This window comes from Tetrao urogallus, assembly GCF_951394365.1.
Source record: "Tetrao urogallus genome assembly, chromosome: 8".
NCBI lineage: Eukaryota > Metazoa > Chordata > Aves > Galliformes > Phasianidae > Tetrao > Tetrao urogallus.
Genome location: NC_136821.1, coordinates 1,411,472 through 1,437,720, shown reverse-complemented (window position 1 = coordinate 1,437,720; position 26,249 = coordinate 1,411,472). Strand labels below are relative to the sequence as shown.

The window sequence follows — 26,249 nt, the reverse complement described above, 5'->3', positions numbered from 1 at the left end:
GAGAGGGCGGAGGGAGGGGAGAAGGAGGAGCGGGGCGGGGGGCGGCGGCACCTGGGAGGCGCGGGGCGGCCTCGAGGCGGTGCCGGGGAGGCGAGGGGGGACAGATCGGTGCGGCTCGGCCCCGCGTCCCAGCCGGACAGCCGGCGGCCAGACGCGGCGCTCCTGGACGCGGCTCCTCGGGGAGGGGCGCGAGTCGCGCTTCGAGATCCCTGCGAGGAGCTGCGGGCCCATCGGTGCGAGAGGCGGCAGCTCTCGTTCGCGCGCGGTGCCGTCGCTTTGAGGAGACAAAGATAAACCGAGAGGTGAAGCGAGCCGTCTGCTGTCCAACTGGAAAGTTGGGGAGTGGGAGCTGGATTCCCTGTTTCCCGCTGCCGTGCTTGTAGCGCACGTCGCACGGAGATGGACGAGAACCCACCGCTGCAGCGGGAGGTTTGGGACACAGCTGGCTTGGAAAAAAAGCTTCTAAGCAGCCGGGAAACACAGCAAGCAAGAAGCTGGGAGCAGCACCCAAACTTCTCCAGCACGGTAATGAGTTCGTTTCCACTCAGAGATTACGATCGCTTTCCCCAGGCACCCGCTGGGACCCTCACGGCAGCAGCGCACTCACGGAGCTGCACCGCGGGCTCCGTGCAGAACGAGCACAGCCCGCTGAGGGCCCGAAGCACGACGGGCTGAATGCCGCTCTTCCTCTCACGCCAGAGGTGGCTTTTTTAAGTCCTTGGATGAAATGAGGCAGCCTGGTTTCTTCATCAAACACGGATGTGGGTCAGGGATGCTGAGGACTAAATTAACATTGTTTCTGAATTCGCTTGAATCATTAAATTGGTTCTAGCAAGGATGCTTTAAGCGTTGCTCTGTAAACGTGGCTGACCTCCCAAGTTAAGATACTGTCCAGAAAATGAATCACAGAATGGCCTGGGTTGCAAAGGCCCACAGCACTCATCCAGTTCCAACCCCCTGCTGTGTGCAGGTCGCCAACCAGCAGCCCAGGCTGCCCAGAGCCACATCCAGCCTGGCCTTGAATGCCTGCAGGGATGGGGCATCCACAGCCTCCTTGGGCAACCTGTGCCAGTGCCTCACCACCCTGTGTGTGAAAAACTTCCTCCTCATATCCAACCTAAACCTGCCCTGTCTCAGTTTAAAACCATTCCCCCTTGTCCTATCACTGTCCACCCTCACAAACAGCCGTTCCCCCTCCTGTTTCTACACTCCCTTCAAGCACTGGAAGGCCACCATGAGGTGTCCTTGGAGCCTTCTCTTCTCCAAGCTGAACAAACCCAGTTCCCTCAACCTTTCCTCATAGGAGAGCTGCTCCAGCCCTCCGACCATCTCAGTGTCCCTCCTCTGGACCCATTCCATTGGCTTTGTACAATTCAGATTTGTAGCCTGAATTGACCTGAAACCAACCCAGCAGGGCCAGTGACTCCAGAAGGGGCTGTAAGGAAATGATGCAGTGCAGTAATTGCTGCCTACTAACAGCACAGGTCCCAAGTGCACTATGCTCCCTGCAGACTGTTTTAGCGTCCACTCATAGCTTTGGCAGAAGGCATCTCCACAGTACAAGGATTTACTCTTACTTGAGTTACAAATTGCTTTCTGGTTCATTTGTTTCCTTGAAAAGCTCTAATAAGCACTAAGCAGTTATGGTTCCTTCTTAGGAGGTGCAATTCAATCACACTTTAGAGCAAGGTATTTGTTTTCTGTATTATCAGTGTATTACCTTTTTCTCTGAGATCATTCTATTTCCCGTGTTGGTTTGCAATATATTGGTTAACAACCGGTGCACAGCAACGTTCTCCAGCACCCCAAGTCTACCTTATATTCAACTGAAGATAACAAGCAGTGATTCCCAATAAGAGCAGCTCATCAGCATGGCTATGAAGTTGAGCTGCTCGCTCCCTGTGCTGCAGCACACAGGAACACAGGGAGGCAGGCAGGGAGGGCTGCAGCAGCCAGGTTCCCACAGCAGGCTGCCCACAGCTGCTCTCTTACCCCATCTTTCTGGCAAGGATTTACCTGCGTTGCAAACAGAAGACTTTTCACCCATTTGTTAAATAAACTTTGTTTATTCACACAAGGCAATGCACACATATTGCAGATGAGAGGCCAAATGTTCCATCAAAACAGATCCCCTATTCCTAATACTGCAAACTCTATGGTAATTTTTCTCTAAGAACGGTGATACCTCGATTAACCAGCACATATTCACCTTGAGCCACAAGCCAAACAGAACCAGAGTCCAAGCCCAGGTGTGCTGTGCCGGGGCCAGCACAGCTCTCAGCACTCAGATCACTCAAACTGCCCCTTCTCTGTTTCTTTTCCTTCGCTTCTCTTTTTTGTTGACTCAAAAGAGTTTGTCAGCCTCACGTAAAATTGAACTGGTAAAAGCCAGGAGTGCTAAAAAGTTATTTATTCAACAGTTCTGTCACAGTGTTCCATGTCAGCAAGAGTAGTGCCTGTTATTTCTTAGAAAAGATGCATAGATTAAAAAAAGAAATCGACTTTCCTATCAGAAGATAATTACAGTAAGAGATTGCAGCCATGCTCCGCTCAGCCACTCCTTTCTGAAGGACAGCCTTCAAAAGAGTCACCACTCCACATGCCTATGGACATCTATGAACGAAAGCTGAACGAACACAGGACGATACTTCAAGGTCTACCTGCTACAGAAACGACTTCTTAAGATTGTAATCTTCATACCAAATTAAACAGACAACGCGTGTGCCACGTGAAGGCCGCAACAAAATGGCAGCATTGCTCAAAGCACACCTCTGCATGGTGATACTGCAGGCAAACGGAACTGCTGCTCTCAGCTGACTGTAACTTAGACATGGTTGCCAATTCATACTAGAAGAAAATGCATCTAGTATGGACGTTCTCAACATCCATGGAACAAACCTATCACAAGAAAATTCTCATTATAAAGTCGCACCGATTTCTATGTTAGCCATTGAGAGTTTATATGAAAGAGCTGAGCTTCTCTACCACTGATTCCTGATACAAAACAGCAGGTATAAACCTAACGTAGAAATCCGAAGTTAGATAAATCCTTTGGCAGCATGTTCAGTTACAATGAGGCCTAAAAAATAAATATGATAAAGTACAGAAGTACACAGAGGAAAAAACACCACCAAAGCCCTCTAAAGACACTGTTATAATCATAATTCAATTATTGTACACTATCTACAAGTTGCATATCGCAGGATTTGGAATATAAGAGACGACAATCACAAATCTGGCCTTTATAAAATTCCAGGCTTTAACAGTATGCATATACGTAGCTGTGTAGAAAATCTCAGACAAATGAGTATGTACATTATTTATATCCCACAAAATAATTAACTAAAGTGATCCGGCCATCTCCAATTAATATCCTCGACGGTTCTGCTGGATCGAGGTTTGGAATCCAATCAGATCACCTGCCCTTTCCTCTCATTTACTAATAAACACAGAGTAACTACATAAATTACAGCACGGTTCAGTTGGATTACACACCAATTTGGAACAAAGTAAACCCTTACCAAAAAAATCTCAAAACAAGAAGAATTTTGAACAGCAGCATTGAAATTAATTATTATTCCTCTTAACAAAGGTGAGGAAAAAGTTACCAAAATACTTCAGTATTGCAACAAGTGTCATTTACACTAAGCTACTTCAGAGGGAAGGATACAGACAAAGTCCCATCAAAAGGAAAGACAGCTTCCTTCTAATTGCACAAATTGAAACAAAGGTGATTGAAAGAGCAGGTACTGAATACCTCATTCATTCCATAAGCACAAGGCTGCAAGTGAGTAACATCCTGGTACTGAAGAATGACATAAAATGCAAAAGAAATGAAGGTGGCAACGAGTGAAGGGTGGTGTAATATTCAACAACAGCCTGCAGTCCGATTGCTCTCATTTGGTAGAAAAATTTCATACCAGATGTGCTTGTTGAGACACATTTGGAGTTTTATATATTTAACAAAATGCTTCATCACTTATTTCCTTGCCTTATTTTCCTAATGTAAAGATTATTACTCATCATAATAATGTTAAAATATGTATAAATATAACTGCTAAGGTGAGTGGGTAAACAGGAGAATTAAGTGATTTTTTTTTTTTTTCCCCAAAGGCTGAAACAGTAAAAGAAAAAAATCCCACATTCCTGGAGGATAACTCACCTGTTCCTCTTGTAAAAGGAAAAAGAACCCACCCATTAAAAAGTGCATCAGGGAAGGAATCCTTACATTTCTTCTCTTAGCCACCAAATGCGACACTTCCACAGTTCCAAGGCAATTTCTTTTCCAGAGACACATCTCTTGTTTTCAGTATGCAAGGATTCCTGCTGTTAGGTGAGGAGCACAATCCCATTGCTGCCCATACGTAGTGTGTTAAGCAGACTTCTTTCACCTGGTTTAAGAGTTTCTCTCTGACTGTACCCAGTGTTTATTTAGACACGGAAATGGTGGCAACAAAAGGAAATCCTATAGAGGCAAGAACCCTCTGGTCTGGACAACTGCTTTTCCACTTGCCTCCCCACTGGAAATGGAACAAAGGCAGAGCCCCACAGTCCTAAACGCCAAACATTCTGGAGTCCTTCCTGTCACCACACAGAACTACACTTCTCCTTCACTTCTACATACAACAACAACAACAACAAAGGAAAAGAAAATCTATTCTGTGCAAGTTCCTGGCACAGCACCTTGTATCCAGAGTACCCACACAGGCCGCTGGGAGCATCCCTTGCGTGCTTGTGCAAAGGCAATGTGTGCTTGCTGTACCACCTGTGCCCAAAGCCACTAGAGAGTTCAAGCATCAACTGCCCCATTCCCACAGTTCCTTTCAAGAGAAACACATCAGGAGCTGCAGCTTCCCAAAATCTAATAGGCAGCACTATAAAAACGTCATTTCTCCTATATCTGTAGGTACGTGGTTCTCTGTCACAGTATCAAATCATTTTCTCTTCCAGCTCTCATCTGCTTCACTTGTGCAGCTGTTCCAATTATGCAGCACACACCATACTGTAAAGCTCACCACGGCAGCGCAGAGAGGAGGTGTCTGAATCAGCAGAGGAGAGCTCTGTAAAGCTACTTGGATGGAAAGATTACAGTGAGACACCAGAGGAGACGATGTGTAACGAGAGCAACACAGAACAGTGCCTATGCATCCTCACATTTCTAGAAACACAGAATTAATTTTGGATGCTTTTTTTAACTTGAATTCAGACACACAAATGGCATTTCTTGAAACCACTGAAACAAGGGCTCAAAGCAATCTGAAATTATTTTAAATCATTAGCTCACGTAGTTCAAACTATCATTAAGGAAATGATTAACAATCAGATCCGATGCATACTGTTACTCAGCATCACCCTAAGTTGGGTTATTTTAAAGGAAAATGTATTTTGATATCTGTGACAGGTATTAATCAAAACCATTAGATTCAGCAATCTCTCTTCATTATTTTGGAAACAAGCCTGGTCTGTTTTTAAAGGAGAGGCTGTTGATGGTAATTGGTTTGTTGCTGTAGAATGGAATGAGGAGGAACTGCCATGGGATAACCCGGTCCTTGAGGCAAACTCGACGTGTTACTCTGGTAAGCTGCCATATCCACCGAGCCCATCTGCTGCTGGCTGTACACCGCCGTGCTGGCAGCTGTGGGGAGGCCGGGGCTCTGGGTCACAAACGTCTGGTTTAACACAGAGTCTGGTCCTGGGCTGTAACAAAACAAGACAAGCTCATATCTGGTTCTCTGATAAGCATTTTTTCTTAGTCCCAAAGCTTCCTGTACGTTTCCAAAGTGGTAAAGCAGATTTGCACACCACTGTAAATACCCCAGTCACAGCCTCTGTGAGGGTGGTGAGGCCATAGCACTGCTGACCAGAGCTGTGGGTGCTCTGTCTCCCGAGGTGCTGCACACCACACACAGGGCCCTGGGCAGCCTGGCATGCTGACAGCTCCCCTTGCCCATGGCAGGGGATTGGTGCCAGATGGTCTTTAAAGTCCCTTCCAACCCAACCCAGCCCACAATTCTATGCAAAGAGTAACATAAGAGTTTGCTGAAGTGACCGATACCTTAAATAAGCAGTTTGTACAGGCTGAGTTGCTCCAGAAGAATTGATACTTTGAGGCAGAGACCTGAGCTGCCCCATCTGATCAGGTCCTAGGCCATAACCTTGGGAAACGGTGACTTGGTGAACACCTTGGATCATGTAGTTCCCACTAGGTGGCTGTACAGGATACGGCTAAATAATAGAAATAAAGAAAGGTATACCTTTTATTTAACTAGCAATAAATGTAGCACAGAATACAACTACAATGAACAAATACTTTGGGGTTCAGAGTCCAAATGAACTGATTCTGAACTTATTTTCCTAACATGGTTTTAATAACAAAACATACAACTTCTAACACACGCACAGGTTTGTAACAGGCATCCTTTATTCCATCACAGGCATCTCTTTCAAAAATGCACTGCTCACAAGCTCTGTGGTTCCTTATCTGAGAGAACAACCTGTCTGCTCAACACACCAACTCTGCACCTCCCAGAAACCTTCTTTCTTTTTCACCCATTTGCCTGGTCTTTTTCAATTCTCAGCATATTTTGATGCACAAAACACGGCTGAGTGGGGAGCTGAGCACCACACAAGATTCGTTACTTTATACATTTTGCAAAACTTAACAATAGTCTCAGACTACAACAAAAGGAAAGCAAAAACTTCAGCTTCTCATATTTCTGGTTTAAGCTAAGCCTTCACTCAGAGCTGGTGAAACAAGTGGGAAAACTTGCTAACACAAGGCTATACTGCTCACTGCTTTTGAACTTGGTATGGCTGTGTACTGACACTGAAGGAACAGAAGTGTGTGTCAATATTAGGCCCAGCACAGATACCATTATCTTCTATTTTTCACTGCTGGGTGCATTTGCCTTGAAAGAAGTAGTAACCTCCTGTTGCCTTTTGGCTTCAGTTACTTCTTAACCTCCAAATATAACGATATTTTCCACCATAACCAGAAGTTAAGGACACAGAATTACTTTAAACTGACATTTTCAGATCTAGCAGTTGCTATAGCAACTATTCTTTTCCCAGGGAACAATTAACATTAAATAAAATTCACTAGAAGTAAAACCAGTCATTCTAAGCTTCCTGTAAAAAAAGATCTTTAAAATCCCTCTTTCTTCTCCATCTTTGTTTTCTCAGAACACCAATGTAGCACCCTAGAGATACTGTAAATCAATTTTGTGCAACTACACCCACTAATGTAATAGTCTTCCCAACCCCCTGCCTTAGGAAATCCACAGCTAAAACCAGATTAAGGTTTTTATACTTAGCAAAAGTGCACTGCACTCGTGATTAATGCACTAATATCAAAGTTCACTCACATCCCTATTAGATAAGAAGGCAACATTACTTTAAGAGTGAGAACATGACTCAGAGCAAGAATATCCTCCAAGCTGCTGAACGACCCTGAAACACAGAATTCTAATGGGGGGTTGGGGGAAATCACAGAAAGAATCATTTCAGTATTCTCAATAAAGCATCTTTCTAATTGGAGAGTAAAATTAAGATCTATAGCTTATTGCATGAGCTACTAACTGCAAATTAAAATACTCTGTTTGACTGCTTGAATGCTATTTTATTCTGAAAGCTTCAGAAAGTCACCAGGCAATGTCAGATGGTTCGTAGGCTAGCAGGAAGTCTACACTTCTTCATTTTTGCTGTCATCTTTTTAAATAGAAAACTATATTAGGAAAGTCTCTATTTCCAGACAGGGATACTGACCTGCACTGAAACACCAGAAGATGTAGGAGGGTATTGTGCAGGATGGTGGAGTTTGGAGTAGGCTGAATACATCGGTGTTTCATTCATCAGTTTGTTATAGAGCTCCAGAGCTTCTAGAACTTTCACATTCAGTTCAGATAATTCGGAATGTTTTCTGTTTCAAAATAAATATGTGCAAACACTAAGTGTCTTCAACATCTAGTGTCAGATAGTAACACAGGAGTGATTCATTAAAGGGATCTGAGTATAAAAGAAAAAAAAATCATCTTGAAAGGTAGATGGCAGATTTCTGACACATCTGTACTGCAAAACTTCCAGAACCTACTCTGCTTCTTACACCACTGCAATGGAAGAAGGGTCAAAAAGGTGAACAACAATCCTTCGCTAGTCATAATAAAGCAGCAATTACCTTTTCATCATTAAATATCCCTTATAGAGTTTGAGGGAAAAGGGGGAAGATGCTGTTTGACCAATTTTTCTTGCACAGAGGACAGTGAACAGCAGACTGAGAACATCTAGACAGACTGCAAAAGCCTACAAGCAGTAAGTGCTAATACAGAATGCGCCCAGTAACTTGTGCAGTAAGTCAGGAGAGCAGCAGTCAAGCCTGAGTACACAAACAGGGCTTCTGCATGTAGGTGTCAAACACCAACAGGCAGAATGGTAATTCTTGCAACACTTCCTACCTTGGGAGATGAAGGAGAATATAGAGGAAAATGAATACAATGGCACGACTTGAAGTATTGGTACATTATGCAGATACGTTATGACTCACCTATCTATCTCTTCCAGTTTTTCATCTATCAGTGGACCCATCTGCTGACAAATAACTGTAAAGACAAGAGAGCCAAAGCAGTTAACATACTGCACAACTGATTTTAAAACGTAACCAAAAAATACTTTATTCAACTACACTAAGAAAGCATCCAAAATTAGAGGGTGGATCTAGTTGTCACGGCAGTCCAAATCCTCCACCCCAAACAAAGAAGGAAAATACTTTGCTTATTCTGCTTTGTCATCCTTCATTGTCTCTCCCTCTCCAAACAAAAAAACCACTGATGAAAGTCACACAAAATTCTGCATTTCTGCTTGCCACACACAAGGTCTATGACTTACCTCTTACTGGAATCGCTGGACTGCCTATGAATCTCCCCAGACTGTCCTCCCACCTTTTCCCCCCCTGGAAGTACACTTAGTTGTTCCTATATGCTTCGAACTGAGCTGATCATAAATGAACAGAACTCGCCCTTCCCCCTTAGCAAGCTGTACTTTCTTATATACAATATATTTTTCATATACAATAGTTAATTTTCTAGAGCTTAGATAGGTGGATAAATCCTGCAAGGATCAGGCAAAGCACTCTCACTAGAAGTAAAGCAAATTGCTTGGTTAAACACGGAGTTGGCTTGGCAACTATGAGAAAATGCAGAGGCATACATATAGCTCCATGCTCCAACTGTGAAATTAACTATTCTACAGCACACCAATAATACATTACTTTACACACCCTGGTTTCTTTGTGCTTAAAATAAATACAAAAGAATTACCAACTCAATCCATGGAAAGTAATCATAGGAAGCAACACAAGAGCTAGCAAACTGGGTGCTCAAAGTACCTTCTGAGTCTAGAAGATCTGAATCAAGATTCAGGTCTGTAGGATCTATACTCTGAAGCACCTGCAGCGTTTTATCCATCTTATCCTGAAAGGTGGAAGAGAAGATTAAGGACAGCTATTTCCAAAGCGTGGCACAGAGAGCCTTTTCATCTTCAAATTAATAGTCTTATATAAAACAGTTACCTTTTAACAGTCGCTATCAAAATAACGTTTTAAACAATTTAAAATATCAGCACTTTTGTATATTGAAGTCACTGCATACCTCATCTATATAAACTGGCTCAGGTTCTGCTTTCTTAATTTCTTCTGTAGCATCCTCAGGAACACAGTTTTTATCTACAGTTGCTAAAAGAAGAACCAAGAGTAACACATCAGCAGAAAAGAAACTCTGTTAGCTTTATGCTACCTGGTATTATTGTTTTTCCACCCACTCAGCACCAAACTTTTAAATATCACAGAAATTTGAGTAAGTACTTTAAGTTGGGACCACAACCATCTGCTAGGGAAGTAACACCTTATTCTTACATAAGGATGTGCCCAGTACCACAAGCAGAAAGTAACAGCTTAGAACCAAAAGATGCCATGAAAGCAAGCTACAGCAGAGGTAAACGGTTGCTTGCTGGTTTGACACAACTTCAGGATTTCTCCCTCAATTCTCAAGCTGGTATCAGGAAGTTATGCTGATTATGAGCCAATCAGCAGTTCCACCATAAATCCACATTTCTAATGTAACAGGTTAGCTTTCAGTAGCTAACTTACCTGCCTCAGGTTCAACATTTAAATCAGAAGTCACAAAATTAGATGGAAACAGTCCCACTCCTCGATGGTTTTCACCCTTCCACCAATTGGTGTCACTGGGGAGACAGAGCTGTGTTACAAACTTGTAACATTAACGCTCAGCATCAATGACATCTTGTGCTTTGATAGGAAACCTTGATATCTAAGGCACTGCTTCCCTGCATGCCCAAAAACAGTGGCAGAAGAGAGCCCAGGTACAGATTAGTACAGCAGCACACCCAAAGCCAGGAGCTGGGAATGGGTTGTGGAGGAGATGATCAATCACTTCAAGTTTAAGGCACAGTTCTTTACACTGACTAGATGACAGCCCATTCACCTCAAAGCTTACAAGAGGTACACAAGTGAGGACTAACATTAGAAATAATTGATCTGTCAAAGTCTATTAAATTAGAGCAGCTAAGCAAGTTCTACTCCTTAGCTATCTCTGGAGGAACAGTGACAACAGTTAACAATAACTACTGAAGCATTTTTCTTCAGTTTTATTCCTAACACATGCAATGTTTGATAGCCAGAGATCTCACAGTTTCTGGAACTAGCTAGAATTCAGCACTGTAATGTGTGTACATATATTCTTATGACACGTTATAATCCATTAACATAAAAATTACAAGTTGGACCTACACCATAGAATGAGTGCCTAAAGGAACACACAGAGGTAAAGAAACATCCAATCACTGGAGAAATACATCAACTAGGGAAGGAGGGCAAGGAAGGCTCTGCAGGAAAGCAAGATTCAGAATGTTTTTAAGGGATAAAATAAATCAGGAAAACATATGTAAAGAATAGTGGATGATTAAGGGATGTGAAGAAGGCCAGAGTGACAATACACACCTGTGGAAAAGAAAGCATCAGGGGAAAAAAATGCTAGCCTAACACAGTTGCAGAATTAAGGCACCTTCATCTGAGTGTATTGTACCTGTCATCCAAAACAAAAATAATCTCTCCACTTTTAAAGGTGAGCTCATTGTCCTCGACAGCTTCAAAGTCATAGAGAGCTCGCACCTTCCTCAGGTTCTGATTGGTTTGCTGCACATCTGCGGAGGGGTACAAGGATTTGGTCTCCATTTGTTGCTGCTTCTGCTCTTGTAAGGACAATTCAATAGCTACAACGAGGAGGGGGAAAAAACAAGCAGTTAAGTCTATGTATTTTATCCCTCTATAGAAAGGTTTTTTGCTTTCCTAATCAGAAGAAATACATATTTTAGCATTATGGTCTGTGCAAGTTTAAAATCTTTGTTTGCTCCAAACTACAACTGATGTTTTATATTATGACAGCTTTACTCTGCACTGCAATAGAATTAAAAGACCAGTAGTACTCGTGCACAAGAAACATTTCAAAACCAAACTTCAATCCTCAGCCTGCTGAGCCCTTGCTTTCGATTCCATGCAGCAGAATCAAGTGCAGCTTCATATTTCTATGCATTTTGGCATAACAACCCAGAGCACAAGTCAAACACAAGGCTGTGACTAGTAATTTACCTTTAGCTATATCTTCATCCTCTTTGTTTTTGCTCGATGAAGAACCATTCTTAGCAGCATTTGTGGTAGCCTGCAAATGTATTAACAGTAGAATAACTTCATGTTAACAAAGGGGAAAGAAAGCTCTATAATTATATACTTAAAATTAGTAAGAAGCTGTTCCCTGTTAGCCGCCTATTTTGAGCATTTCAGAACTGACCCAGGATGATTTTCTACAAGAGAAAAATTACTTCACTGTGGAATCTCATCCACATTTAGTTTTCAGAAAAGAACAAAGTAAAATAAATAATCAGATCTCATTTATTTAAGGATTTCATTTAAATAACAATGTTGGTAGCATTACTTAGATGAAACAACTCACATTTAAAAGACTTCCCACCTTTGTCCTCCACCTCACCTCTCGAAAGGGAAGAAAAGCTCTCTGCAGTCCCACGTTTGTGAAGTTATTAACCAGGAGGTGGACTTGCTAAAAGGAGATTTCTCTCCACATGACAGCTAATAGCTACCCTCCTCCTCAGTTTATGGGAGCGTGAGAATGAAGAGCACATGTCTATCAAATTGGGAGCTTCTGACTTGAATAATTTGAGTCTCCACAAGAGCATAATGAAATCCTTCACTTCAACAGGGCATCTTCATGCAGGAACAAACAAACCGCTTCCAGATACTGGGATTATCGATGGTTCTAGGAACCAATTCTGTACAACTATACTAATAACCCTCAGCTTTGTTTTTTTTTGCAGTGAAGCGTATGATGCAGAGACATCAAGATGTCATTTTTATGTGCATCTGTAGGAAGAAAGCATAACTGGTTGCCAGCACTCCCCATCTTCCATGTTTCTGCCATATGTTTTAACACTTATCCTAGATTTAGAGGTGAAAACATCTTTGTGGAGGAAGGAAAGATTGTAGAATTTAAAAAAAACAGCACACAAAAAATCCACCACCTGTGTTTAATACAGAGAAATGTGAATTTCATGGAAGGGATACGTAACTGAAGGTATGTTTCTGATTTTAAGGACTGTTCTTCACCAAACTCATTTTGAAGATAATATTTAGAAGCTTAAATAATAAAGCATTAAAAAAAAAAAAGAAAACTTGTCACCATTACTGCCAGCTGGATGATCAGACACAGCATGCCACAAGTAAAATAGAAAGAGCAAGTGAGGTTAGGGGCTGGAGCACCCATCACTGCAGAGATGGGCAACTCCTGACGTGGACAAAAAAACATGAACAAGAAATGGGGACTGAGAAAGGAAAGCAGAGCACAGAACATCATTTCCAAAAAAAAGGTCTCACTTTCAGATACTGCCAATTGTTTTGCGAGGCTCTGTGAAGGAAAAAACAAGAAAGAAACGTGCTCCAAGTCAGCCATTAGAACCATGAAACACCAAGTACAAGGGGTGGGTGTAGGACTGCTTTGATTTTTGAGGTATGACAGGTTGATGAAACTCAAAAAAAAGAAAATTTATCTGAAGACAGATCTAAAATGAAACAATTCAAAGACAGTAAGAAATAACCTTCAGTCTGTTCTCACTTTTCCTCAGTGGGCAAGGAAATTAAAAAGTAGAATGAAATAAACCTTAGTGTCAGGAGGCAACCAGACTATAACAAGGGTCCTACTTCCCTCTGATCAAAAGATCCATGCATGGTTTCTTCCTGCTGTTCACTGACAGAGGTCTAACAGGAGAAGCACTGTGTATTCCTAATTGAGCTTTCACCTGTGATCCAGCTGCAGGAAAAGTGACGCCTTCTTCTTTTAAAGATTTAATAGTTGCAGATATTAAGCTACACTGTGGGTCTTTCTGAAATTCTTCTGACCACTCCACCATTAGAGTTTTCAGCTTCTCGCTGACCTTCGGATGAGCCTAGAAGACAAAATTGCATAGAAAGGGATGTTTATGCTTTAAAGTGAGCAGGAATAGTTTTCAAACATTGTTACCAAAAGCATTTTACTATAAATATCCGTAACTGTCTTGAACAAAACGAGAATTGAAAACAACCTAAATATATATATGCAAATTTCACATGCTAACAACCTCATGCCAAGAGATAACCCACCTGCAGAAGTCAGGCACGTATCACTGTGATATGGCTAAAGGACACACTTCTGAGCATACCTCAGCAACACTGCACTGGAGCTGCTGCTAATCTCATAACGGCCTTAAAAATACAACAGCAACAAGTCTGACTCTCCATTGCAGCAGCTACTACATGTGATGGCTACGCCAGCACTACAAGGGTCAAACACAGCCCAAAGCACTTCAGACTCCAAACACTTTCTGCTTTTGTTTCCAGCTAATGAAAAGACTATTGCCTAAACCCAAAGTAAGCAAACAAACCACAGGCTGATGAATAAGATTTCTGGAGCTGGTGGGCCACCTCATCTGTACCAGGCAAGTTAAGAAGATACAGAGCTTGGGACCACACAGCTGTGGTGTACGGCCCAGACTTCCCATTAGATTGTACTTCAAGTCACAGCATAAGCCTGTGGCTCACAGCCAAACACATGCTGAGCAGCAAGAACAGCAACAAGTTTGGGCTCAAGCTGGCATTTATTTGAAAGAAGACATTTAGCCCAGTAGGTTCATTATCAGCACAAAGGTATTTGTTACACTTGTCTGAACTAATTTTTTTTTCAGAGAAAAGGGAGAAAGCACAAATTTCACAGGCCCTCTGATGATTATTTCCACAAATGGGTCAGGGACAGAGGAAAACACAAGTATTTCCCAACAACAAAATACATTATGCTCCTGTAGGCAATTCTTCAGTGGGATTTAAGGTTTGTTTTTACATTCACAAGCACTGTCAGTCCATGAAGGTCAATGTTCTATTTCAGCATGGACTGTGGCTAATGAGAATGAAGGGGAGGACTTCAAGACCTATTTTTCCACAGAAAGGGAGAAACAGAAGAGCTGTGAACTCATTTTGCTTCCCAGCAATTTTATTAAGTTTCCTTAATTGCTTTGCTCAACCTCTGATGTTTCCAGGCCTCCCATATATTTGAAGGCTATCTTCTTTAGCCATTTTTGTCTTCAACTGGAGCAATAATTATGGGAAAGCTGTTTCTGCTTATTCAATTCATTGTATCTGGATTTAGATCCCATCAGCTGCACCATTTCGGTCTTCCTTTCTTGATAACCTCCTCATTCAGCGTTCTTATAGTCTCTAGAAACTGAGAAAGTTGTCTGATGTCTTCCTCTTTTCTGTGTCCTAGTTTTCAGTTATCCTTGTGTACTTCAGCTTATGAATTTCATTAAAGCCAAATAACTTTCCAAAGAAAACTATTTCACTATGATCAAACTAATATAGAGTCACAAATCTTAATTAAAATTGCTCATGTAATTTTTGGGAGCTGATAGTAAGTATCAGCCTTCATTTGCTTAACAGTAGAAATGAAAACACACCAATTCCACTGATGAGACAAACAGCCAGCAATATCTGCAACTGCACCAGAACTAAACATCACCAGTGTATCAACTCAAATGTCCGTTTTGCCAATCCATTATTGTGCTGAGAGAAAGCAAAGCAGTGATAAAAATAATTTTACCCCACTAGCTGAAGTAATGAAAAATTACCTTATTTATTATACCTCGAGCTTCACTAGCAAAATCACGAGAACAAACTTCTAAGTGAAATATTCTTCCACAGTTTGATACACAGGCTCCTAGAAGCTGACAACAGAAACACAATTACGAAAATGTCTGACAATAATATCCAAAATAAAAGCATACAGAAAAATTAAATTTCACCCTTTGTTCAGCACGTACACCCTCACTGACTTCTAGTGAAGATCTGACTTCTACAGAAGCTTATGATTGATCAGGACACCCTTACATGAAGAAACACAGCAGTTCTGGAAGATAGTGATAGGCTACTCACTGTAAGTGCTTGCAGGGCCACATGGGGAACTTTATGATTTACTCTCCTCATGATGGCTTTAAGGCAATCCTTTGCCCTAAAAGAAGAAGGAGGTACTAGTGACAAATATGACTTTGTAGAACAAATTTCACAGAACACGAGTATCTGGCAAACAAACAAAACTGGCTCTGCTGAAAAAAAAAAAAAAAAAAAAACATAACCTAACCCATATTTTTTGCAGAATGGGTCTGGAAGAATACCTAGCACATCACTTGTTCTTACAGGTGTACTGGATTGGAAGACTCCATTATTATGCTGGCATTCAATATTGATTTCCATAAAAGCGACAGAATAGGTCACAAAGAGAGCAGCTGCCACTAAGCTGAGGAAATGGATTTGAAATAGACAATGAAAGAAATGTCTACGTTAAAAAATTAAACCAAGAGCAGCAGTGATTAAATGGTTATTTAATTGGCTACAATAAAGGCTCTCTATAGATTGAATTTCAAAGCCATGTTCACAGGTTGTTGGCTCCCGGGTCCCATTTTCAAGACACTTAAGATACGTCACAATTTCTTAATCTGATTCAGTAAAATTTGAAGTAAGTATTGAATAATAATTAACAATTCAAACGTCACTCTGCTAAGGAGCTGCATGCGTGAAAATGAGCACTAAAGGCACATAAGGGCTACAGGAGCTGATGCATGTGTTATTTGTGCTCACTCAGCTCACAGTACAGTTCTGAGCAGCAAAATTAGGTTGCTGTTGAAAGAAGCTGTGCCACCTCTGTGCACAACACGAGTGCTCCAGACTCCCAGGAAGCCACAGGGCCGGATCCAGCAGCAAGTGCCACAGAAACACGTGCACCACTGCCATTGTGGATATTCAGTTCAAAAGAATTGATGAAACCTGTTCTGAAGGGGAAAGAAAACCTCCAAATGTTCCACTGGATGGATGTGGTGGCCTCTGTACCAGCTACTCTGGTCCACAACTGCAGTCCTGGAATGCTGAGTTACTTGCTGATGTACACATGGCCAGAGAAGTTTAGGAGTAGTTCTAACATTGAGTACATCTGCCTGTAATTCATGACCTTCAACAAGTTCAACATACTTGTTGTTCAAGTATGTACTCATTTAAGGGTAGCCAATAATCCTTCTTTCCTTCCAGAACGCATAAAGAACTTTCTCAATGTTGTAACCTTAAATATTACACCTAAGTTACAAAAAGAGAGAAATCTACCATCATTTAGGAATTCAAGATATGTTCTAGGTCAAGATGACTGCAAAATCTACAACATTTTATAACTCAGAAAGATCACCTTAACTTTTATCGATTATAAGATCACCGAATTACCACTTTTGTGTCAGTATTACCACAGAAGGTAAATACTGATTCAAAATGAGTATTGATCCCAGTTTTCACTCCTTTTTTCTCCTCCATCAATCCCACTCTTCCTAACAAATAAGCAAATTCCCCATCATAAACAGCTAACTGCTCTATGTGCTTTTTTCCCTGCAAAGAAACTAGTTCACGTTTTCCTACTGGCACAGTTGCTTTGCAAAACATATGTAAGATTATTAAATATGAATAATTGGGTCTACTGTGCAGAACTTCCTAAAATTAGAACACACTCAGCATCTACTAAGTGCTCTACTGGAAGTCCTGCTGGAATATTTCTTTCCAAGAACTTTAAAGCCAACCACACACATCCACAGGGCTCACAGAAGTGCTGGAGCTGTAGTGCTTCCTGTAGCTGAGTACAAGGAGTGTTTTGAGATGCGTTACTTCTGAAGCAGTATTATTCACACCAACATGAAATCACACGTCACGATGCCGAGTACAGCTTACCCATTGGGAGTACTTCCAACTTTGTCACATATGTCCATAATAAGACCCCAGTCCTCACTGGTGTTGTGTTCATTCGTAGCCTTTTCTATAAAGAAAACAAGATTGATTAAGCATAATACTCTATTAAATACAGATTCCTGCAAGCACATTCTTTGACAGTCGTATGAAAAAAGAAATCCCACATAGAAGATATTGAGATTAGTGCTACTGCTTGGTATTATATAAAGTTCTTCACACAGGAAGAACAGTACTGGAATAACAAGTGCATTCAGTATTTAAAAGATCTGAAAAAACAAAACAACATCAAGTGTAACGTTATTGAAAAAGAAAACTGCTTCTGCTCAGTTTGTTTAGTTACTCCAGGTTTAGGTCAGAGCCTTAATTTAGAGCCTACTCAAGGTCATCTCATCTTGGCACTCATGATGTATTCCACGTGGGTGTTCCAAGAGAATCAGATAAATCTCTTGAGGACTCTAAAGAACAAGATCTTGTCCTTAGAACAGCTTGCGAGATTTCTCTGGACATTCAAACATCACAACGAGTGTCATGAGAAATCACAGAATGGCCTGGGTTGCAAAGGAGCACAGTGCTCATCCAGTTGCAACCCCCTGCTGTGTGCAGGTCACCAACCAGCAGCCCAGGCTGCCCAGAGCCACATCCAGCCTGGCCCTGAATGCCTGCAGGGATGGAAATGAGATGGAAAGGTTATAAAGGTCCCAGAAGCAGCCAACGAAACAAACCACCCTTTCAAAAGCATGCAACTCTACTCAATACTTACAGCATTTTAATCCATACTTGAACTGATAAAGCTTAATGTTATTTATTTCTGCCATCCCTTTAAATTTTTGATGTTATTTTCACGCCAGGTTAATATTGCAATAGCATCAGAATAACTCACAAAAGAAAATATTCCACATATCCCGTTTGCTGCCTTAAGATTTAATTTTACTGTGCCATTTTAATATTCTGACTGAACTCACAGGCTTCTATATCCTATATTAATTCCATCAGAACTTCATAAACAATCAAGAGAGTACCTTAATTGTTACTTTAACAACATTTGTCTCAGCCTGAGAAGCCACAAGGTCCCTTTGGGACTGAACAAGTAAAAGGCTGCTTAGCAGACTAAAGCAGAACGCAATGGTCCCTCTCCATTAACGCGATGGTGTTCTGTGATAGGAGCTGTTTCCAAATTACAAGGTTTGCTGACAGCAATCCTGCCTCAGGACAAACCCATTTCTGGATGTGCAATTAAGCAACTCTTCCAATAATCAGCATCACTACTTAGTTTTATAGTCAAAAGTTGTAGCAATCCTTGGCTGCAGAATGGCTTCCACAAAGCAAACACCAGCACAGCAGCGCCCCTGAAAATCTTTTATTGCAGGTGGAAGCACAGAGAGCAAAGAGGAGGAATGGAAAGGTGCAATTCTGGCCCTACATTATCCTCACAGTCTAGAATAACTAGTTAAGGAAAGCAAATGCTGTGCTGAAAGCATGTTCCTACAGCTCTAACCTTAAAATACTTCTCCTGGAAAGACACAGTTGTTGAATTTTCTTGTAGGTACATTGATATTTTTAGGACAGAACCACAAAATTCATCACTTGTTCTTGAAACTAAATGAGCGCCTGCAATTCTATACAGTTTAAGGTGCAATTTAGTGGGGGGGAAAAAAAATATCAGAAGAAAACAAAGAGTCCCTACATGCACAACACTTCCCGGCTGTGTGAGCTGAACGTGCAGAACAGCAGAGCACAGCGCTGGGTGCACACAGCACAGCCCAATGCTGGCTCCAGAGCTCTGGCAGCTGAAGCTGCTTTCTAACAGCACACCTCCACCCCAGCAGCACCAGCCCTTCCAGCAGAGCCCATCAGTCACACGAATCCATCTCATTGACAAGAGCAGCCGTCAGCTGTGCAGATAATGATGACAAATGGCACCAATACCAACAGAACAGAGGCGGCGCGTTATTTAATCCCACTGCCTGCCTTCAGTCACACTGCTACGAAGCCTGTCTTCCTCTGAAATTCCCAACACTGCATTTTGGTTTTTCCCAACCTCAGCAATGCCTGCTGGCTCAGGAGGATGAAAGCTCTCCTTCAACACCCGAGTGTTTTGGTACAGGTGGGCACAACTAGCAAGCAGGCCCTCCGATGGGCACTGCCAGGGGTCTGTGCTCTGTTCATCACACACACCACTACACTTGGGCACAAAAACATGTAGAAAATTCAAAGCAGCTTTGTTTATAAGCCAGTGAAGTGCAAGCTTGTAAGCTAACTGTGCAGCATAAGCAGTGCTGAACCAAGCACTTCTCTTTGTACACAGTCACGCAGATCCAAAAAAAGTGCTCGCAAAAGCATGTAGTAATGATTTCCTGACACATAAATGCATGGATGCGCATCAGACTCCTCCTTATATCCATGTTCATTGCTCTAAGAGCAGATGTGGTCCTGCAGGAAATAGGAAGGCTGCCCCATGGCAAACTTTTACAACTTCTGAGGTTTTCCTCCTTGCCAGCATGACAAATTTAACAGCATCTGTCGCTTTGCTTAACACGAGCTCCAGCTGAAGAACAGTCCCAAAGGACAACTACCTCACAGATGCTAGGACACGGACTGTGATCAGAGGAAACAGATGTGGGGAGATGCATTTTCCAACATTTCCTCTGTGCTAAGGGAATATAAAGAAAAAAGTCACAACTTATGTTCTGTAGCTCTCCAGCTGACGAGGAAACACTGAGTTCAAGCTTAGTTCTGCACATGATGGTAAAATTATGATATATTTATTTTTACTGCCAGTTTGAACACTAAAAAAAAAAAAAAAAAAAAAAGCCAAACCCTACCACCACCCCCAACCCACAATTAATCACTTTCAACTGGATCAGTTCCCTGATCTGATTTGCCATGCAGCTGCATGAGAAATCATGCCAACGCAAGAGAGGAGATAGCACTAAAATGAGCTGCTGGGGAGGGGATGGGAACTGCTCACTGGTATTACTGCCAGTAGAACTGCCTTAAAACACAGCCACCTGCTCCTCATGGAGGGAAGGCAATGCCTCAGCATGGGGGGCTGCTGGAGCTTATCTGGGCCCTCCCTGCACCGCACAGCACCCGGGGGGACATCCCAGCCCAACAGCACCCATTCTGCTTCCCTTATTTCCCAAGAGATGAGTGATACGCAGAAATAACACCAAGAGGCAGGAAAAGAAAATAAATTACTATTCAGTGTGTAAAAGAGCAGTGCGGCAAACCTCCAAAAGCATTCCTGGTCACATCTCATCAAACATCCAGTCCTCCAGCTCTAAAGATCCTGGCACAACGTCAAGTCATGTGTGCAGATCAGCAATAACCGAGTGCTGGTGCACGGTCATTGCTACAGGCTTGGATCCACACGCACCATAGCAGGAAGCAAGGGAACATCACATGAGCAACTGAGGGAACTTCCAACACGTATTGTGAACATGACAAGAAAGAAGAGTAGGGCACTGTGAGAACCTCGCAGCTCCCAGGCGTTCCTTGGTTGCTCAGCAATCCCTGCCACCATAACAGCACAACACTACGTCCTACCAACACGCAGCACACCTCGCACACCTCTCTCACTGACCAATACTGCCAGAAATCTCCATCCCACATAGTGCACACCATGCAGCCCTGTTCTGCTGGCAGCTCTGCCTCTACATGCTTTGCATGCACAGCCTCCACACCTGCAAAGGATTTCGTTATCTCCTATGAATTCTCTTGAGCAAAGCCTGCCTGCAATGCCAAACCACGTGTAAGCCAAGAAAATAAACAAATACAAGAACGTAGCTGTTTTTTTTTTTTTTTCCTTCTGTCAACTTTTACACTACAGAGGGAAAAACAAGCAGTCAAACACTGATTTTGCAAACAACCTTTCAGTTTGATTTGCTGTTCGTTACAGCCTGATCACTAAATGACAATTTTCTAGAGACTGATTTGCATCCTAAAGCGATGTGAAACAGAAGCTTGTAGGGACACACATATTTCAAGTTTTACTCAGTGCCATTCTGTGTATGTAAAAACAGTGTTTGTGTAATAAAAGTGAAAGATCGGGGAAAATAAATTGAGAATTACTCCAGATTGCTGGTTTTCTTTCCCCAAAGAAAAGCCAGAGCCACATAAATGAATTTCTGGAAAGCAGAAATTTAATCCTGCACACCTTCTTTTGTTTACTTTGCCCTCGTATATCCAAATCAGTGAAAAGGCAAAAATATAATAACCTAACTTTTACTTACTGATTAGAAATGTGATCACTGCAGACATGCAGTGATCAAGGCAGGGCTGAGGCTGGAAGCAGCAGTCTTGGTAATGAGAAAGAACTGACACGAAACTGCAGATTCAGAATCCAAGAATTTGTATCGCTCCAATCAAAATCAAGTCACGGATTGAAGACTTTTAAAAGATTTAAAGAAGAGAAAAAGACCTGAGCAAGAATGAAAACCCCTCACCAATTAGCTCGTCCACAAACATTTGCGAGACCTTAGGCCAAACGTCAAAAGATACTGAGATGAAATGGAACCACAGTAAATTTCAACAGAACGCAGCTATTCCTCAGGCAGGACAACGTGCCAAGGGTTAATTTAGGCATCAACCGGTCTGTCCAGCACTCAGTGAAACATTTCATAGGAAGCCATCTGTGAGTTGTTAGCTACAGTTCTTGGATCGGCTCACATAATAAGGAAGACACGTTGTGATGTAAAGCACTCTAAAGAAGGCAGGGAGCTGAACGCCTCAAGAATTAGTCTTGAAATGAACATGTTTTGGCAGGAGTAAGGGTCTGCAAAGGAAGCTAACAAAGTTGGAAGGTATTATCAGTAACAGGGAAGATTAGGACATCACACAAGCAGAAATGTGAACTACTGATGAGTGGGTTAGACAGAACAAGATCGCAGCAGGACAAAATGCAAACTCACACAGCCAGTCTATCAAAGATTCTCGTAGGAACAAGATGTCAGTGGTTGGAAATAAGAGGAGAAGCACAAGCATGCCAAGTGCAAGCACAAGAGGATGCAGAACACCACATGAAGCAGATAGAAGAAGGCAAATATAACACTAGAATAAAACACAGCAGGTAAACACTTCAGCAAAGAACAAGGAAACAAAGTGTGATCGTACAAGTTACCAGCAACCTGTGACATGGCATGCAATTTTGGATGCCATTCAAACTACACAGAAAAAATACTTCCTACCCCCGGGATTGTATTAACAACCTCACAAAAGAAGGCTAACTAAACCAAAGATGAAAAGCAGTAGGCTTGTCCTCTACTGGAGGAGCTACTACTTTTAGAAGATGAAGGTTATTTAAGAAGAAGGCTTGCAGTAGGGGGAAAACAGCAAGTGCATATGGACTAACGATGAACAGATTTAGATAGGAAATTAAAATGCTTCAAACCCTTTAGAGAACTGAAGCCTTGTGGTATTCTCTCAACCAAAATAATAAAAATAAAAAAAACCCCATAGGTGAAAGGAATGGAATTTCTGAAACTATTAGATAGGTTAATGTCATGGAACTGCTACCACAGACAAAGCAACCAAAGCAAATGCTGAGGAAGTAAGACCCTACTCAGATCAGCTGAAAAGCAAACACGTGAGTTTAGAACTAAGAAAACAACAGCTGCAGCTGTGTTTATCTATAATTTCTAAAGGCCCCCTCCCAGGAAAGCTGCAATACCGAAGGCATGGTCTGAAGAGATATCTGAATCAACCCAATTTCTCACTGCCACCAGAAGCAGGGCTCCATTTCCCTCACCAACCCTCCCAGGGAGCCCTGCCCCTCTTTGTCACTGCCACTTCGCAGCCTCTGATGAGCTGATTCAAGCCACCAAACTTCATCGCCTTCACAGGTGATCTCATCTGTCAGCCAAACACTTCTTTGGAATTTGCTTTCTGCTGAAAAGAATGCACTGAATCAGCCCAGAGAGCAACCCACAACACCTGAGGAGACGAGAACGTGGAAGAGCTCTCCTTTCCAGTAGCATCAGGACATCAGCAGAGCTCAACTACGCTCGTGGCATGCACCTTTATTTTTCTAAATCAAAGAGATGAATGAGAAAATAAAACCTCAAATTGTAAAGTTAAAGCTCAACAAGAGCATGAGCAGCTTCACCTGAGTACCACCAGTGAAAGTACAGAGCAACCACAGCCACTAATTTGATACTTGGTGTTGTCCGATTTACTTATAATAACTAAAAGAAAAAAGCTCCTAGTGGCAAAAAGTAGATCTTCTTCAGCAAGGGACTGTAAGATTTAGCCTCAATAATTATGAAATTCCCACTGCACTTGTTTAATTGTAGCACATGAGCAGTTCTACTCACTGTGTACAGTACAGTGTTTAAGAAACTACAGGCATACTGACCATCAGTTTGCAACAATCTTTAGAGTCGTTGCAGCTTTCCAGTTTGGCAAAGAGCTCTGTACAGCTGTGAGTCTCCAGTTCAAGAAGTCTCAACTTGTGCAAATACGTCAGAGAAAGGTACACAACGAGTTCCCTGAAACAAGTGCACTGGTTGAAGCTGGCCTAGCTGGTTGCTACTTCATTTTAGCCACAGGTCAACACCAAAGTCAACTGAAGGCAATGCCTTCAATATACAAACATTGAAGGTACATGAAGAAAACAGTGCACCTTATCACAGAATCCTTAGAGTTGGAAAGGACCTCTGAGGGCCATCTAGCCCAGCTCCCCTGCAGTGAACATGGACACCACAGCTAGGTCAGGTTGCCAAGGGCCTGATCCAGCCTCACCTTGACAGTCTCCAGGGATGGGGCGTCCAGCACATCACTGTTCCAGTACTAATGACTGTAAAAGACTTTTTCCTTTTATCTAACCTAAATCTACCCTTTTGAGCTTGAAGCCATTTCCCCTTGTTCTATCACCACAGACTGCTAAAGAGTCTGTCTCCTTCCTTCCTGTGGCTCCCCTGTAGACACCAAAAGGCCGCTATTATCACATCACCTCAGAGCATTGTCTACTCCAGGCTGCACAGCCCCAGCTCTCTGAGCCTGTCCTCATAGGAAAGGTGCTCCATTCCATTCCACGGATTGATTTCATGGCCCTCCTCTGGATGCTCTCCAACAGCTCCATGTCCCTCCTGTACTGAGGACTCCACACGTAGACACAGCACTCCAGGTGAGCTTTACCAGCACAGAGGGGCAGGACTTACACTCACAAGAAGGAAATGGGGTGTTCACGCGAGCACTGACAACCACCGCTTCTTCCTGTCAGTGGCCAGAATCCTGCCCTAGGGAACCTGCAGCCTCATGCAGAGAACCTGCAGTGCGCTGGAAGTGAAGTGAACTGGACTGGGGGATATCCAAGATCTCTTCCAGCCTCTAAAGTTCTGTGATTTCGTAATGATGAATTCTACTCGTACCTAAAACCCTGGGGTTTTAGGCAGGTGAAGAAAATGCAAGTCTGACCCCGGTATCTAGATTATTTTTATTGCTTTCGCTACAGTGCAATTCAGAGCATGTCCAGAGAAGGGCAATGAAACTGGTGAGGGGTCTGGAGCACAAATCTTATGAAGATCAGCTAAGGAAGCTGGGATTGTTTAGTCTGGAGAAGAGGAGGCTCAGGGGAAACCTCACTGCACTCTACAACTTCCTGAAGGGAGGCTGTGATGAGGAGGGCTTTGGCCTCTTCTCCCAGGCAACAAACAGGACCTGAGGAAATGGCTGCAAGTTGTACCAGAGAAGGTTTAGGTTAAACATGAGGAAAAACTTTTTCTCTCAGAGAATGGTCAGGCACTGGAATGGCTGCACATGGAGGTGGTGGAGTCGCCATCCCTGGCAGAGCTCAAGAGGCGTCTAGATGAGGAGCTGCAAGATATGGGTTAGTTTGTGGTAGCAGTGGTGATGAAAACACGGTTGCGCTAGATGATCTTACAGGTCGTTTCTAACCTTGTGATTCTATGGTTCTACGATTATTATGTAATGCTAGAAACGGGCCTTTAAAAACCAGAAAGACAAAAACTAGTCACGGAACAAACTAGACGACCCAGAGAGCAGCGCTGGACCGCAGCCCGACCCGCACAGCCCGGCTGAGTCACGGCCGCACCAGCCCGGCCCACGCTGCTCCCGCTTCTGCAATGGGACGCGGCGCCAGCCGGGGCTGAACCGGGGCCGCGTCCCTTCGGACACCCAGCGCACACAACCCGACCCAACGAGGCCGATCTTCACCTCCATGACTCCCAGCCCGAACCGACGAGCCGCAAACACCGCGGCTCCGAGAGGCGGACGGCCGCAGCCGCCGCTCCCCCCTCGCAGGCCCGAGCCGCGGCCGCGGGCCCCGACGCCGCGCCGAGCCGAACCGCGTCCCGCCGGCCGGCCCGCCCTTCCCCGCTCGCTCACCCACATCCTGCTCGAAGGGGTTGGAGGCGAAGAGCGGCATCTCGGCGGCGGCCGCGCAGCCCCGCTGCGCCGCGTCCCCTCGCCCCGGCGCCTAGCCGTCTTGCCGCAGGCCCCCAAAGCCGTCAGCGGCGCCCACACGAGTGCCGCGGGGAGTCAGGCGCCGGTTGGGGCAGCCCGGGGGCCTCGCAGGGCCGGGTTTTGGGCGGGACCCTGCCTTTCCCGCCTCAGCCGCGCCCCTCCGCTTCTGGCGTGTGACGTTACGGGTGGGCGGGCGCCATTTTGAGGCGGTCCCTGAGGTGTGTGGGCGTGCGTTCGTTGTTTGCTTTGCTTCTGTTTTCGCTGTGGAAGCTGCATCGCGGGGCGGTTTTTTAACCCCCTACTGTCAGAATCTGGCTTTACAAGATATCTGAGCGCCCAGGTGGTGGTGTGGCAGTGGGTGTCGGAAGGCGGGAGGCACGGCGCTGTGGGGGTGTGGCTGTGAGGAGGCGGCGGTCCCTGAGGGGATGTGGCTACGGAGCGCCGGCTG

At 43.4% G+C, this 26,249-nt stretch overlaps 1 protein-coding gene across 2 annotated transcripts; it reads right to left on the bottom strand.

Moving 5' to 3' along the window:
• Window positions 1-5,468: 5,468 nt before the first annotated feature.
• On the bottom strand, window positions 5,469-25,763 carry STAM2 (signal transducing adaptor molecule 2; the record flags this gene model as incomplete). Of its 2 annotated transcripts, none has more annotated exons than XM_079539396.1 (14): window positions 5,469-5,697; window positions 6,056-6,225; window positions 7,765-7,918; window positions 8,540-8,594; window positions 9,380-9,464; window positions 9,642-9,724; window positions 10,139-10,233; window positions 11,094-11,280; window positions 11,657-11,726; window positions 13,375-13,521; window positions 15,232-15,345; window positions 15,536-15,611; window positions 17,363-17,447; window positions 25,724-25,763. In XM_079539396.1, the coding sequence occupies 14 exons, from the start codon at window positions 25,761-25,763 to the stop codon at window positions 5,469-5,471; spliced, it is 1,590 nt and encodes a 529-aa protein (XP_079395522.1). The 2 variants fall into 2 exon arrangements, with proteins under 2 accessions (XP_079395522.1, XP_079395523.1); XM_079539397.1 differs by having other exon boundaries at window positions 15,232-15,327.
• Window positions 25,764-26,249: the final 486 nt, after the last annotated feature.